Raw genomic sequence first — 13,260 nt, forward strand, 5'->3', positions numbered from 1 at the left:
GTTGACTATGTGACCTACATACAATTCAGGGGGATGCTACCAGGAAAATTCAGGTAGCTTTTTAATGCGGATAGGAGGCGTCTGGAGACGGGGTGAGAACGAGTACAGCTCAGAGGGCAGATGTGCTTGTGTGATTGTGCACTTTTAATCCAAATGGGAGGCAGGGCTAGGTTGGGGCAAATCTGTATGAAACTCTCCCAGCAGGGCTTGTTTCCTAGTATGGAGTAAAGAACAGTTGTGTTTTTCCTGAAGGACTGAGGGGTAGGGGAGAAAAAAGAACACTGGGACAGCAGCAGCCAGGAATCATAAAGTGTGGCTTGTAGAAATTGAAGGAGAGAGGTTGCCAGGTATGATCTAGGATCCTAAAGGAGTCCTTGGGGTCAGAACCATGGGTGATGCCAGTAGGTAACAGCGACACACTTCTAGAGGAAACCCAGAAGTAACATCATGCTCCTTTAAGAATCACCAGAAACTCTATGGTAAAATCATACTTGCCAGGAATTCCTAGAGTAAACTGAAATAACTGTTGGGGTTTCTCAAGAAGTGATGTCATGCCATCAATGACCTTTTTTAAAAAAGAAAATTCTTTCTCAGCAGCCACTTAAATGATAATGATTGATGTTTGGCTAGGAAACAAGATTTTTACTTGATAAATGGAATAAATAAACGTCTGACCTCTCTTCAGCTAGAATGCTGATTACCTATCATGGACTGTTTATTAGAGAGAATCATCGTCTTAAATTAGTGGTGTGGTTTAGTAATTAATGCATTGCTTTGGCACAGTCAGAGACTTGTTTGTATGGACATAACATTCTTTTGTGCTTGTGTATTTTTGATCTACTTAGCAGTGCTATCTTAACCAAAGTTACTTACTAAATAAGCAATGTATAAATGTAACATTTCTAATGTAACAGTAAAGTTTTTCTTAGAACATTTTTAATTAGATGAAATGACTAGCTTCATGTTCAGTGAAAATGTTCTGCTTAGTTGTACATTAATATGATTTCGCAACAGTGATCCACGCAACGGTCACCTCAAGACTAGACTACTGTAACGCCCTCTACTTGGGGCTACCTCTGTGCCGGACTCGGAGACTGCAGCTAGTGCAGAACGCGGCGGCCAGGCTGTTGTTGGGACTCCCAAAACGGGAACATATACGGCCGGGGCTACGTGAACTGCACTGGCTGCCGATTATATACCGGGTCCAGTACAAAGTGTTGGTCATCACCTTTAAAGCCTTATATGGCCGAGGACCTGCCTACCTGAGGGACCGTCTTTCCCCATATGAACCCCAGAGAGCACTGAGGTCAGCCAGGAAAAACCTAATGACCATCCCTGGGCCGAAGGAGATTAAATACCAGAATACTAGAGCACGGGCATTTTCAATCGCGGCCCCTACCCTATGGAACCGACTCCCCGAGGAGGTGCGGGCCCTGCGGAACCTTGATCAGTTCCGCAGGGCCTGCAAGACCACCCTTTTTAAACTTGCACATTTGGACTGCTAAGAAGATCTGTAACTAAAGATCCGCCAATGCGGTTTGAAGACCTATACCGCTGAATAATTGTACTTATTGGACTGGTTTTTAATGTTATTAAGTTTAATGTTTTAATGTTTATATTGTTAAATCTAAAGGTTTTTATCTATTATTGTATGTTTTTATAAAATGTTGTTAGCCGCCCTGAGCCTGCCGAGGTGGGGAGGGCGGGATATAAATAAAATTTATTATTATATTATTATTATTATTCATTGTCAGGTTTCACCATTATTCAGGATAGATTAAAAATTTAGCAGTGAGGGTACTTTATTAAAATAACTGATTTCAGGCCCCCCACATCCTTAAGTAAGCACCTTATTTAAAACAATTCCTGTGAGTCTAACTGTGATTGGATGGAGATTGATGGGTTTAGATAGTAACAAAAATTAGGGGTTCAGTTTAAGTAGCAGAACCACCTCTTCTCCATTGTTATTAGGCTTATCCTTTGATGGGTATTTTTACATTCAGTTTGATCCAGAGTTTTAGAGTCTTCAAATCGCCTGCCACCGTTCTGCTTTAATTATTTTCCAGAGCCAGTTTGGTGTAGTGGATAAGTGCGCGGACTCTTATCTGGGAGAACCGGGTTTGATTCCCCACTCTTCCACTTGCACCTGCTGAGATGGCCTTGGGTCAGCCATAGCTTTCATAGAAGTGGTCCTTGAAAGGGCAGCTGCTATAAAAGCACTCTTAGCCCCACCTACCTCACAGGGTGTTTGTTGTGGGGGGGGGAGGTAGAGGACATTGTGACCGCTCTGAGACTTTGAGTATAGGGCAGGATATAAATTCAAAATCTTCTTCTTCTTTTACATTGGTGGATTTGCTCTGCTCATTTTGCGTAGCCAAACTTCTATATCTCCTGCTGAAAGCATTTCAGTTGGGGGGGGGGGGGGTCTCTGATCAGAGGGCAGCCGTAATACCAGTGCTTAGGTAAATGTATAAGATTGCTTGGAAATCATGTCAACACTGCAAAAACAATACAAATTTAAATTACAAGATGAGGCAAGCAATGATATGTAAAAATTTCAAGTGCTGTCAGTTCTCATACAAATTACTGCACCTTGTGGCTTTTGGAGGAGTCTTAAAACGCATGAAAACTTCTACAATACAAGTTTGAAACGCCTGTAGAGAAATGACTGGATCAAAACTAGTTTCGAGAAAAACGTTGCAGCAGCACCAGAACTCATCTCACCGAAACAAATGTAGATGCTTTGAGCAGCAACAATGCAAAACAGTTGTGAGAACATTAGGTAATGTAAAAGGTGAGTTTCCAATGCAGTGATAGAGAGTCACAAACTGTCAGTGTAAAACACCTGATATCTGCAGTCACCTCTGGAAACAAGACAGATAATGAGGTTCAAATACATGCTGAAGATACTTTTCATCCATCTTATCTGGTCATAGGTTGAATCCTGTCTTAATTTCTGTCAGTCTAGATTTCTATTGCACTATTGTTTTGTGGACAAATTAAAGGTGGTATTTATAGGTTAGTTCACAAATATATAATGCTATAGAATGGGCTGTATTCCAACAGAGGCCTCTGTGGTCTTCCTCATGCCTCTTTACATATTTTTGCAATGTACTGGTGCAGAGGTTCCCTGCTTATGTAAGTCATTTCTTTGATCACATTGAAGCAGTACACTACCACTTCGGTTGCTTGCATGGTAACTTGTTAATGAGGTCTTGTAGATCCATTATAAATATTTCTAGAAGATGTTTGGGCATTGAAGAAGAAAGAGTTCTATATTTGTGGTCTCTGTGCTCAAACTTTGTTTTTGGAGATAGCAAAAATAAGAAGGAATTTCTGGATGATCTCTCATATAATGAGATGGATTGGGAGGGGAAATAATCAGCATAATGATAAGGAGAACAAAAATAAGTGTGTGTATAGAAAGGTTTTAAGGCATTATTTACTTTTCAAAGACAACAACTTGCTTGCATGTAGTGTATCATACGGTGAAGCTAGAGGGTCAAAGCTCTCCTCACCTTAGTAGTGTATCATACGGTGAAGCTAGAGGGTCAAAGCTCTCCTCACCTCCAAAAATAGTCTTCTTGTAACATCTTAAAGGCTATAAATTTAGTGGCTAACACTGTTCGGGGTATGAACTTTCCTAGGCCAAAAAGACATATTTTATCAGTCATGAAACAGATAATGAACAGAATAGATAAGTGTGTGAGTTTATGCCCCTGTCCACTGGGCAGTACAGAGGGAATGCTTTCTAAGATTCGTTAGAAAGAAAGAAAGAAAGAAAGAAAGAAAGAAAGAAAGAAAGAAAGAAAGAAAGAAAGAAAGAAAGAAAGAAAGAAAGAAAGAAAGAAAGAAAGAAAGAAAGAAAGAAAGAAAGAAAGAAAGAAAGAAAGAAAACCTTGAATGGACAGATAAAGTTATGATAGTGGACTTGAGTCAACAAGTTCTTTAATAACTCTATTAGGGGAATTGGGAACATAATGGCAAGCTCCACCGCCCTCCCACATACACATTGTAAGTTCTGAATAGAGACTACATGCATACAAGTGTAGATGTGTATATCATTCTCCAGGCAACTGAGAAGCCTGTTTGTACTGTCAGCTGAAAACTTCTCATTTTTATGATGAGTATCACTAGGTGTGCTGAGTGCCCCCAAAGCAACAGCCGCATTTCCTTTCTTCCTTTCTCTCCTATAATATCAGTAAAGGATAATCTGAGTTATCACATGTCTTGCAAGCAGCAGCCAATGAAATTGAGTGTGTATGGGGGGTGGGACCTAGGGAGGAATGACATCACCTCACATACATAATCTGCGTTATTGGGGGAGGTAGCCAGAACAGAAATAGGGCCGTGCTTTTCAGTGACAGCCCTGCATATCTGAGCACACCTTGCTGCCTCCGAATAAGTAGAATAGCGGTGCTCTGTTATATGCTCTACAATAATCTGGAAATCTTCAAAATTGTTAGTAAGTAATGTGGAGTTGTTTCCCATTCTTTTACTCTTTAGTGTGCACCATTTCAGTGTGTACAGGTATTTCCATTATAAAACAAGAAAGTAAAAAATAAAAAAAATAGTTTGGTAGAAACATTGATTTCTAAAAGAAAAGAAATAGAAACAATAACAAGTGTACAAAACTATAGGATCAAATATCCCACCCCCCCAGCTCTATAAAGAAAACCAATGTTTATCTAAGTATCAATTCAGGCATCAGCAAAATATTGGGGGAAGATCTGAGTTGAAGGTAGAAGAAGATGAAGAAGATATTGGATTTATATCCTGCCCTCCACTCCGAAAAGTCTCAGAGCGGCTTACAATCTCCTTTCCCTTCCTCCCCCACAACAGACACCCTGTGAGGTGGGTGGGGCTGGAGAGGGCTCTCACAGCAGCTGCCCTTTCAAGGACAACCTCTGCCAGAGCTATGGCTGACCCAAGGCCATTCCAGCAGGCGCAAGTGGAGGAGTGGGGAATCAAACCCGGTTCTCCCAGATAAGAGTCCGCACACTTAACCACCACACCAAACTGGCTCTCCAGTTAAGGTAAACTTAACTATAATTATTAGAGGCAGAAGGAAGTAGGAAATACAAAGTACATTATATGGTACTAACAAGAAAAACATACTTTTCTCAGCTTACTGTTTCACTGTTCTAACTCAATTTTTACACTTCCTCTGTTGCAAGGTTTAATGAAGGTGTGTGATCTCATATTTTTACACTCACACTTTTAATACCTGTTTTAAAAAAGAAAACACAACTGCACACGTATCTACATAATGTCTCCATTTCAAATAGGATGTAAGAGCTCATTTGCAGTTCTCCATCTGAGCCTCATAGTGTCACTGTTGGCCAACCTAGATGGAGGTCCACAAGTGCTTCCCTTAATGCAGTGCAGCTACAGAAAAAAAACCCAGACCGCAATCAGTAGCCTTTCTGAGAAGGACGACATTCTCCTGGTGGTACAGATTCAGAAAAAAGAGGAGCTTTTCCTTCCTTGTTGAGATTCCTTTAGTATTGGTGATAATTTGTCCTCTTCAAAACAAACTGAAGAAGAAGCTGTTTTTACAGATGGACAAAAGGCATGAAGGGGGTTGTTGGATCCTCAGAAGGCAAGTGCTGCTTCTTTCACTATTGTCTTTGTGCTGCTGGGCTGCTTCAGAGCAGATTCGTTATTCAATCCCTGAAGAGATGCCAAAGGGATCAATTGTGGGGAATCTCGCCAAGGATTTGGGATTAGATGTCAAAGAACTAGCAAAAAGCAAACTGCATGCTGTATCTATGTCTAAAGTACAGTATTTCAGTATCAATGCAGAGAATGGAAACCTCTGTGTAAATGACAGAATAGACAGGGAGGGTGTTTGCGGTAAAAATCCACTTTGTTTTGTTAATTTTGAAGCAGTAGTTGAACATCCTTTGAATGTTTTCCATATAACTGTAGCAATTCAGGATGTTAATGATAACAGACCACATTTTTTAAAAAGCAATATCAACTTAGAAATTATTGAATCTAGTTTGCCAGGCACCAAATTTGTCCTTGGGAGAGCTGAAGATCCTGACATTGGGATGAATTCTCTCCAGAATTACCAGCTCAGTCCCAACCAGTATTTCACTTTGGAAGTTAAAGAGAGTCAAGATGGAAATAAGTTTGCAGATTTGGTTCTGCAGAAGCCACTGGATCGAGAAAGGGAACAGGCCTTCTGCTTAGTTCTTACAGCTGTAGATGGGGGTGAACCAAGAAAAACTGGTACTGCAGAGATATGCATCAATATCACTGACGCCAATGACAACCCACCCATCTTCACTCAAGAGGTCTATAGGGTTAGTGTGAGAGAAAATGCTCCCATCAACTCCTTTGTACTCAGTGTTCTTGCAACTGACAATGATGAAGGTTCCAATGCTCAGATCAAGTACCATTTCAGCAATGTCCCAGCGAATGCCAACAAAAAGTTCAGCCTGGATGCTACCAATGGCTCACTTACTCTTACAGGGGCATTGGATTTTGAAGAAACTGAAGAATACACCATAACAATAGCAGCAAAAGATGGCGGTGGATTAGAGACACAGTGCAAAGTTGAAATAAGGGTTGTTGATGACAATGACAATGCCCCCGAAGTTAATCTCATTTCTCTGTTCAGCCCAGTTCCTGAAGATTCCTTGCCTGGAACTTTAATTGCTCTGATCAATGTACGTGACAGAGATACTGGTGAAAATGGAAAACTTACATGCACACTGCAAAATGATTTGCCCTTTACCATTCTTCCCTCTTCTAATAATTACTACAAGCTCCAGACAAATAGTCCTTTAGACCGAGAAAAAAATTCTGAATATAATATTGCAATCATAGCAATTGACAAAGGAGTCCCCCCTCTCTCCACAAAAAAGATAGTATCAGTAAAGATCTCCGATATCAATGATAATTTCCCCACTTTTGAGAAATCTTCCTATACCATCTACGTGCCAGAAAATAATCCTTCCGGTACTTCTGTTTTCACTGTCAAAGCCTTGGATCCAGACATGAACCAAAACTCACAAATCACATATTCCATCCTCCAGAGCAACATCAAGGAGCTCCCCATCTCTTCGTACATCTCCATTAATTCTGAGACTGGAGCTCTCTATGCCCAGAGGTCCTTTGACTATGAACAGTTCAGAGAGTTCCAGCTTCAAGTGAAGGCCCAAGATGGTGGTTCCCCCCCTCTCAGCAGCAATGTCACAGTGAGGGTGTTCATCATGGATCGGAATGACAACAGCCCACGGATCCTGTCCCCTTCACAAGAAGCCAAGGGCTCAGCCTTGTTTGAGATGGTACCCCGTTCAGCTGAAGAAGGTTATTTGGTCACAAAGGTGGTGGCTGTGGATGCTGATTCTGGACACAATGCCTGGCTTTCCTACCATGTCATTCAAGCCACTGAGCCGGGATTTTTCACTGTTGGTTCTCACACTGGTGAGATCAGGACAGCCAGGGCCTTTGTGGAGAAAGATGCTGCGAAACAGAAACTGGTCATTTTGGTGAAGGATAATGGGCAGCCACCTCTCTCAGCCACCGTGACGCTGAACCTGGTGTTTGCTGAGAACTTCCAGGAGGCCCTTCCAGAAATGAAGAACCAGTCCAGCAGCCCTGACTATCAGTCTGACCTGCAGTTCTATCTGGTGCTGGCCTTGGCCTTGATGTCGTTCTTATTTCTCTTGACAATGATTCTGGCCATTCTGATGAAGCTTCGGAGATCTGGGAATCCCAAATTCCTGCAGTGCTTTGCTCCTGTTCCCCACTCAAAGGCTGGAGCCATCTTCCCACCAAACTTTGAAGATGGGACTTTGCCTTATTCCTACCAGCTGTGCCTGTCTTCAGAATCCAGGAAGAATGAGTTTACTTTCCTGACCCCCAATATTCAGATTGCAGACAACTTTCTTTGCAGCAACACACCTGATGTACCTTTGACAGGCAATGAACAAAATTTAAATTCTGTAATGGAGAGTGGTGACAAGGTAAGCTGGAATGATTTGCATTGCTCATCCCATTGTCTTTCACTACATTTGAAATGAAACCATTCTTAGCCTGTTACTGGTTTCTCAGTCTAGGCATTGGGGATTATATGGAGTGGATTGTAGCTTAGTTTTGGATTTTGTGTCTCTTTCAAGGAGCTTCAAAATATTTATTCCTTATAATTCTTTTGTAGATCTTTTGCTGTTCTTAAATCACAATTTGTTTTGGGGACCGAAGTTGTACTGTGAAACAGTTATTTTTAGAACTATGATGGTGCATTATATTGGACATTACATTACTTTGAAACACCAAGGAAAAGTATGGAAGTAGAAAATGTGCCAATGAGAAATCTGTATACATTATAAAGAATCTCCTCTGGCTTGCTCACATGAAAGTTTCAATATGAATGACTGCAAAGTTGCCATATTTTCTATTTCACATGACTTCTCTACATTGATAAGGCATCACAGCTAAAATACAGACATCCTAATACTGCCCACACACAGTACTCTTAATCAGTCAGCGCAAACATTCATCTTCAGGTGTTTAGTAAGTATATTATTGTCATGATATGCATGCAAAACATGTGTTCTTATGTATTTCTCCTAGCTGTTGTAGAAAGTTCAGCAGTCAATCAGAAAAGCTACAGGATTTTTATTTTTGAGGTAAATTATTGTAGCTAATGGAGGAAAAATAGAATTATCAGTTTTTAATTACTAGTAAAGTGCTAAATATAACCTTTTAAATCTTTCTTGAGTTGCTAACAAGCATCAGTTATATCTTTGTGCAAATCTCATATGGCCGACGCTCTGCAGTCTGTACTGGCTGCCTATAAAGTACGGGGTCCATTTCAAGGTCTTAGTTTTGACTTTTAAAGTCTTGCGCGGCCTGGGACCAACATACTTGCGGGACCATCTCTCCCCATATATGCCCTGGAGGTCGCGTTGTTCAGCCTCCCAAGATCTTTTGACCATCCCCGGCCCAAGAGATGCCCGTCTTGCCTCTACCAGGGCCAGGGCTTTTTCGGTCCTGGCCCCAACCTGGTGGCATCAGCTCCCTATGGAGATCCGGGCCCTACCTGTAAAACAGAGCTGTTCCGCCAGGCTTTTGGATGAGGCAGCGGGTGTCCATTTGTTAGATTGGTTGGCCTCCCCTGCTGTACCATCATGCTATTCCATCATCAGTGCTGAAAAAGATCTGCTATTAATATAGCATTGCTATTTCATCATTATTCGAACTGTTTGTTACTGACGGGGGCCCGTGGGTTATGTAACATCATAATATATGGTATGTAAAGTGCTGATTAGATTCTGAGCTCAATGCTGTAACTGATTTTATTACGATTTTAGCTGTTCTTGATTGTTTTATCATTGCATATTTAATATACTCTGCTCTGAGCCCCCGTGGGGGAATGGGTGGAATATAAATAATCATGATGATGGTGGTGATGGTGGTGATGATGATGATGATGATGATGATGATGATGATGATGATGATGTCATTTTAAGAACCTTTACTAATTTGCAGAATCATCATCAAGTTATAATGATTTATCTCAGTCAGTGGCTGTCACTTATCTATAAAAAAGCATCACACAGAGAATTAATCAGGCTTCTGCAAAAGGATACTTTTAGGGTACTTGCTTCTACTTTTTGTCATCCTACTAGTTAAAAGTTATTTCCTTTTTTTTCAATAAAAGATCATTAAAGGGGAACTTGCACATTTAATCATTCTCATTCCCTCCATATGAAAAATTTGCACCAAGGTGTTGTAGCTTGTGATTCTCCCTCATATGCCTAGTTTGGGAACATTTTTATTCTTGGTGGCATTTAAATATAAGACTTACCCATCTGTATTTTGATGTGACTTAGTCGCAGGTGAGCTGTGCCACACACTTTTTCTGAATGTGTAGACTGGATCTGATTATGCAGTAGCAGTTGCTCTGCCTGCAGGCTTCTGCTTTCCCCATATCAAATGATCGAATCTCCACCGGTTGCTGGGTGGTTGCATTTTGACCCGCAGCTCCCTCCAGTTTTCCTCATGTCTTCCTGATCTTGTTTTTTAGAGATCAAGAAGATGCAGGAGAAGTTGGAGGGAGCCACAGGTCAAAATATGGCCACAAAACAACTGGTGAGGAATCAATTACGTGGTTCGGGGAAAGCAGAAGCCCAGGGGCAGAGCAACTGCTACTGCAGAACTGACATAGCTCTATGTGAAGTTAGATCCAATTGGGTAGCCATGTTGGTCTGAAGCATTGTGACAAAGTTAGAGTCCACTGGCACCTTTAAGACCAACGAAGTTTTATTGAGGCTGTAAGCGCCAGAATAAGCCTAATGGGGAATCGGTCAGAGAAGAGAGAGACAGAGAGAGAATGTGATGGGATCTACTGATGGTGATGATTGAGAAAAGTTGTTTTGTATAAAGTGAGTTAGAGGTATATTTACACACTTTAGATAGTCAGTATTCAGTCAGGTTCTGGAGTCATTTATTCTGGAGTCATTCTTTTAATGACATGTCTTTTTATATGAAATAATACTTGAAGAACATGCAATTTTCTTTCTACTTGCTTCTAAACTATCTTGCTTCTAAAACTTTCTCTTTATCACTGTATAAGCAGGACAAGCTATCCTTGTGAACCAAGGAAAAAGGACTGTTATACAGTAGCCAAAATTATAGCTCAGAACCTGTGGATTAGCTCCGTACAATAACAAGTCTTCTGAAACTGAGAAAGCTGCCTTTGGGCATCTGTGCTGGACCAGAGGTTGTCCTGCTCCTGAATAGGAAAGCAGTCGCTCCTCTGAGCCTATGGGAGTTCTGCTTCAGCATCCAGACACCTTTCAGAGGGGGGAGGGAATGTTGGATGGAAGCACAGAAGGAGTAAGTTCAGGTCTGCCTCAGGGAGAATGTGGTGATAGTTTGGGGATCTGCCTCAGTAAAGAGCAGGCAGTTTGAAGAGTAGCTCTGCTTTGTTGTATGGCAGGGTGGTTTAGCTCTGACTCTGGGAGAGGATAGAGTACCCTATTATTAGGCCTGTCTTAGACAATGAGCAGACCTTGTACCATTTAGTCTGACTAGGGTTGCCAGATCCAGCTCAAGAAATATCTGTAGACTATGGGGGTGGAGCCAGGAGACATTAGGGGTGGAGCCAGGAGCAAGGTTGTGAGAAGCATAATTGAACTCCAAAGGGAGTTCTGGCCATCACATTTCAAGGGACCGCACACCTTTTATACTAAAAGTATAAAAGTATACTAAAAGTATAAAAGTGCAAATGACTGGGGAAGGCAATGGCAAACCAACTCGTAAAAAGTCTGCCATGAAAATGTCATGATGCAACGTCACCCCAGAGTCAGAAATGACTGATGCTTGCACAGGGGACTACCTTTACCTTTTCTTTTTTTACACCTTTTAAATGTCTTCCCTTCATTGGAAATAATGACAGATAGGGGCGCCTTCTTTGGGGGCTCATAGAATTGGACCGCCTGGTCCAATCTTTTTGAAACTTGGAGGGTGTTTTGAGGAGAGGCACCAGATGCAATGCTAAAAATTTGGCGTCTTTACCTCAAAAAGCAGCCTTCCCAGAGCCCCAGATACACACAGATCAATTTTTCATTATACCCTATGAGAATTGGTCTCCGTGGAGTATGATTGAGTGCCCAGCAGACATTTTCCTCCTCCCCCCCTTCTGATGACCCTGAAGCGGGGGGAGGGCCTTCAAACCAGGGGATCCCCTGCTCCCACCTGGGGATTGGCAACCCTAAGTCTGACTTATGAGAAAGGGCAGGCTAGAATGGGTAGAATCATATATGCGAGAGAGGATCAACCTAGTGGCTAGTCAGTAAAAGTCTGTTTGTACCTGAAAGAACTGGAAAAAATTTAAACCATACTCTATAAAAGCATAACTAGCTTAAGTTTATGTGCCTCAGCCAGTTTTCTCCTCTGACTATAAGGAGACCTGTGGTGGTGATCGGTTTGTTGAAATCAACCTGTAAAAAAAGTAATCTTCTGTGTTGTTCATATAGAATTCCTGCCTCAGTGATATCCATATGCTGCTTTTGCACCACAAAACATACTTAGCGGCACCAAGGGATATAATACTTTTTTAAAAGAGAGAGAGAGTATGGAATTTCAGATTGTGGAAAATGGACCAGTATAGTTCTCCACTGCTAATGCTATATCAGTGAATGTTTGGTTTTGATGATAATAAAACAAACATACAAGTACATAGAGATATGGTCTTTACAAGTCAAAGTCTCCCGTATCCGATCTGAAAATGCTGATTGCTTGTTATATTTTAGAAAGGGAATAAATCCCTCCATTACTAGAAAGAGAAGATACCAATTGCAGTACTCCATTTGAGACTCAGAGTGGTGCTGTTGGCCAATGTACTTCTCATGGTGCAGCTAAACTCCGCCAAATGATTCCCTATGCTTGCTCGTTTGTGGATTACATATCAGGAAAACAGGAGAAAACAGAAGCTTTCTTTCACTCTTTTCTGGGGGGAAAAAACAATTTCAAGAAATATAAACTAAACAGAAACTAGTCACTCTGTAGTGCATTCTGATGAGGATCTGAAACATCTCAGGTGACCAAAATAAACAAGAAAACGATGGAAATTAGGATGGAAGGAAGACACAAAGAGAGCAATTGGTTAATAAGAAGGCAAGTACCTCTCCTCTTATTATTGTCTTTGTTCTGCAAGACTGTCTCAGAAAAGATTCAATATTCAATCCCTGAGGAAATGGAAAAGGGTTCTGTTGTGGGAAATCTTGCCAAAGATTTAGGACTGAATACTGGAGAAATAGCAGATCGCAATCTTCATATACTTTCCCTGGGTAAAAAGCTATTTTTTACTGTCAGTGCACAAAATGGAAACCTATATGTGAATGAGAGGATAGATAGAGAGGGAATCTGTGGGAAAACTGCAATCTGCCTAATTAATTTTGAAGTCATGGTTGAAAATCCTATGAATATTTTCCATGTAAATGTAGCAATCCAGGATATTAATGATAACACTCCACGTTTCTTAAATGAGGATATCAGGCTAGAACCAAGTGAATTCACTTTGCCAGGAGCCAAGTTTGTTCTTGGGTATGCTGCAGATCCAGATGTTGGAATGAATTCTCTCCAGAATTACATGCTCATGCCTAATCAGTATTTCACACTGGAAACGAGAGAGAGAGAAGATGGAAATAAATATGCAGAATTAGTACTGAGTAAACAGTTGGATCGGGAAAGTGAAAGCAGTTTTCATTTAACTCTTCTTGCTGTGGATGGAGGCAAACC

At 41.2% G+C, this 13,260-nt stretch overlaps 1 protein-coding gene across 1 annotated transcript; it reads left to right on the forward strand.

Annotated features, from left to right (window-relative positions):
• Positions 1–5,561: 5,561 nt before the first annotated feature.
• Positions 5,562–11,966, forward strand: LOC132582262 (protocadherin gamma-B1-like). Its single transcript, XM_060253801.1, has 2 exons — positions 5,562–7,979; positions 11,901–11,966. The coding sequence occupies exons 1-2, from the start codon at positions 5,562–5,564 to the stop codon at positions 11,964–11,966; spliced, it is 2,484 nt and encodes an 827-aa protein (XP_060109784.1).
• The last annotated feature ends 1,294 nt before the right edge of the window (positions 11,967–13,260 follow it).

Source organism: Heteronotia binoei, chromosome 14 (assembly GCF_032191835.1).
Source record: "Heteronotia binoei isolate CCM8104 ecotype False Entrance Well chromosome 14, APGP_CSIRO_Hbin_v1, whole genome shotgun sequence".
Taxonomy (NCBI): Eukaryota; Metazoa; Chordata; class Lepidosauria; order Squamata; family Gekkonidae; genus Heteronotia; species Heteronotia binoei.

Bases quoted from the DNA above. Each gene is read 5' to 3' on its own strand.
- LOC132582262 (XM_060253801.1), top strand. From the start codon at position 5,562: ATGGACAAAAGGCATGAAGGGGGTTGTTGGATCCTCAGAAGGCAAGTG. The intron at 7,980-11,900 runs GTAAGCTGGAAT...TATGTGCCTCAG, and splicing joins TAATGGAGAGTGGTGACAAG to CCAGTTTTCTCCTCTGACTA.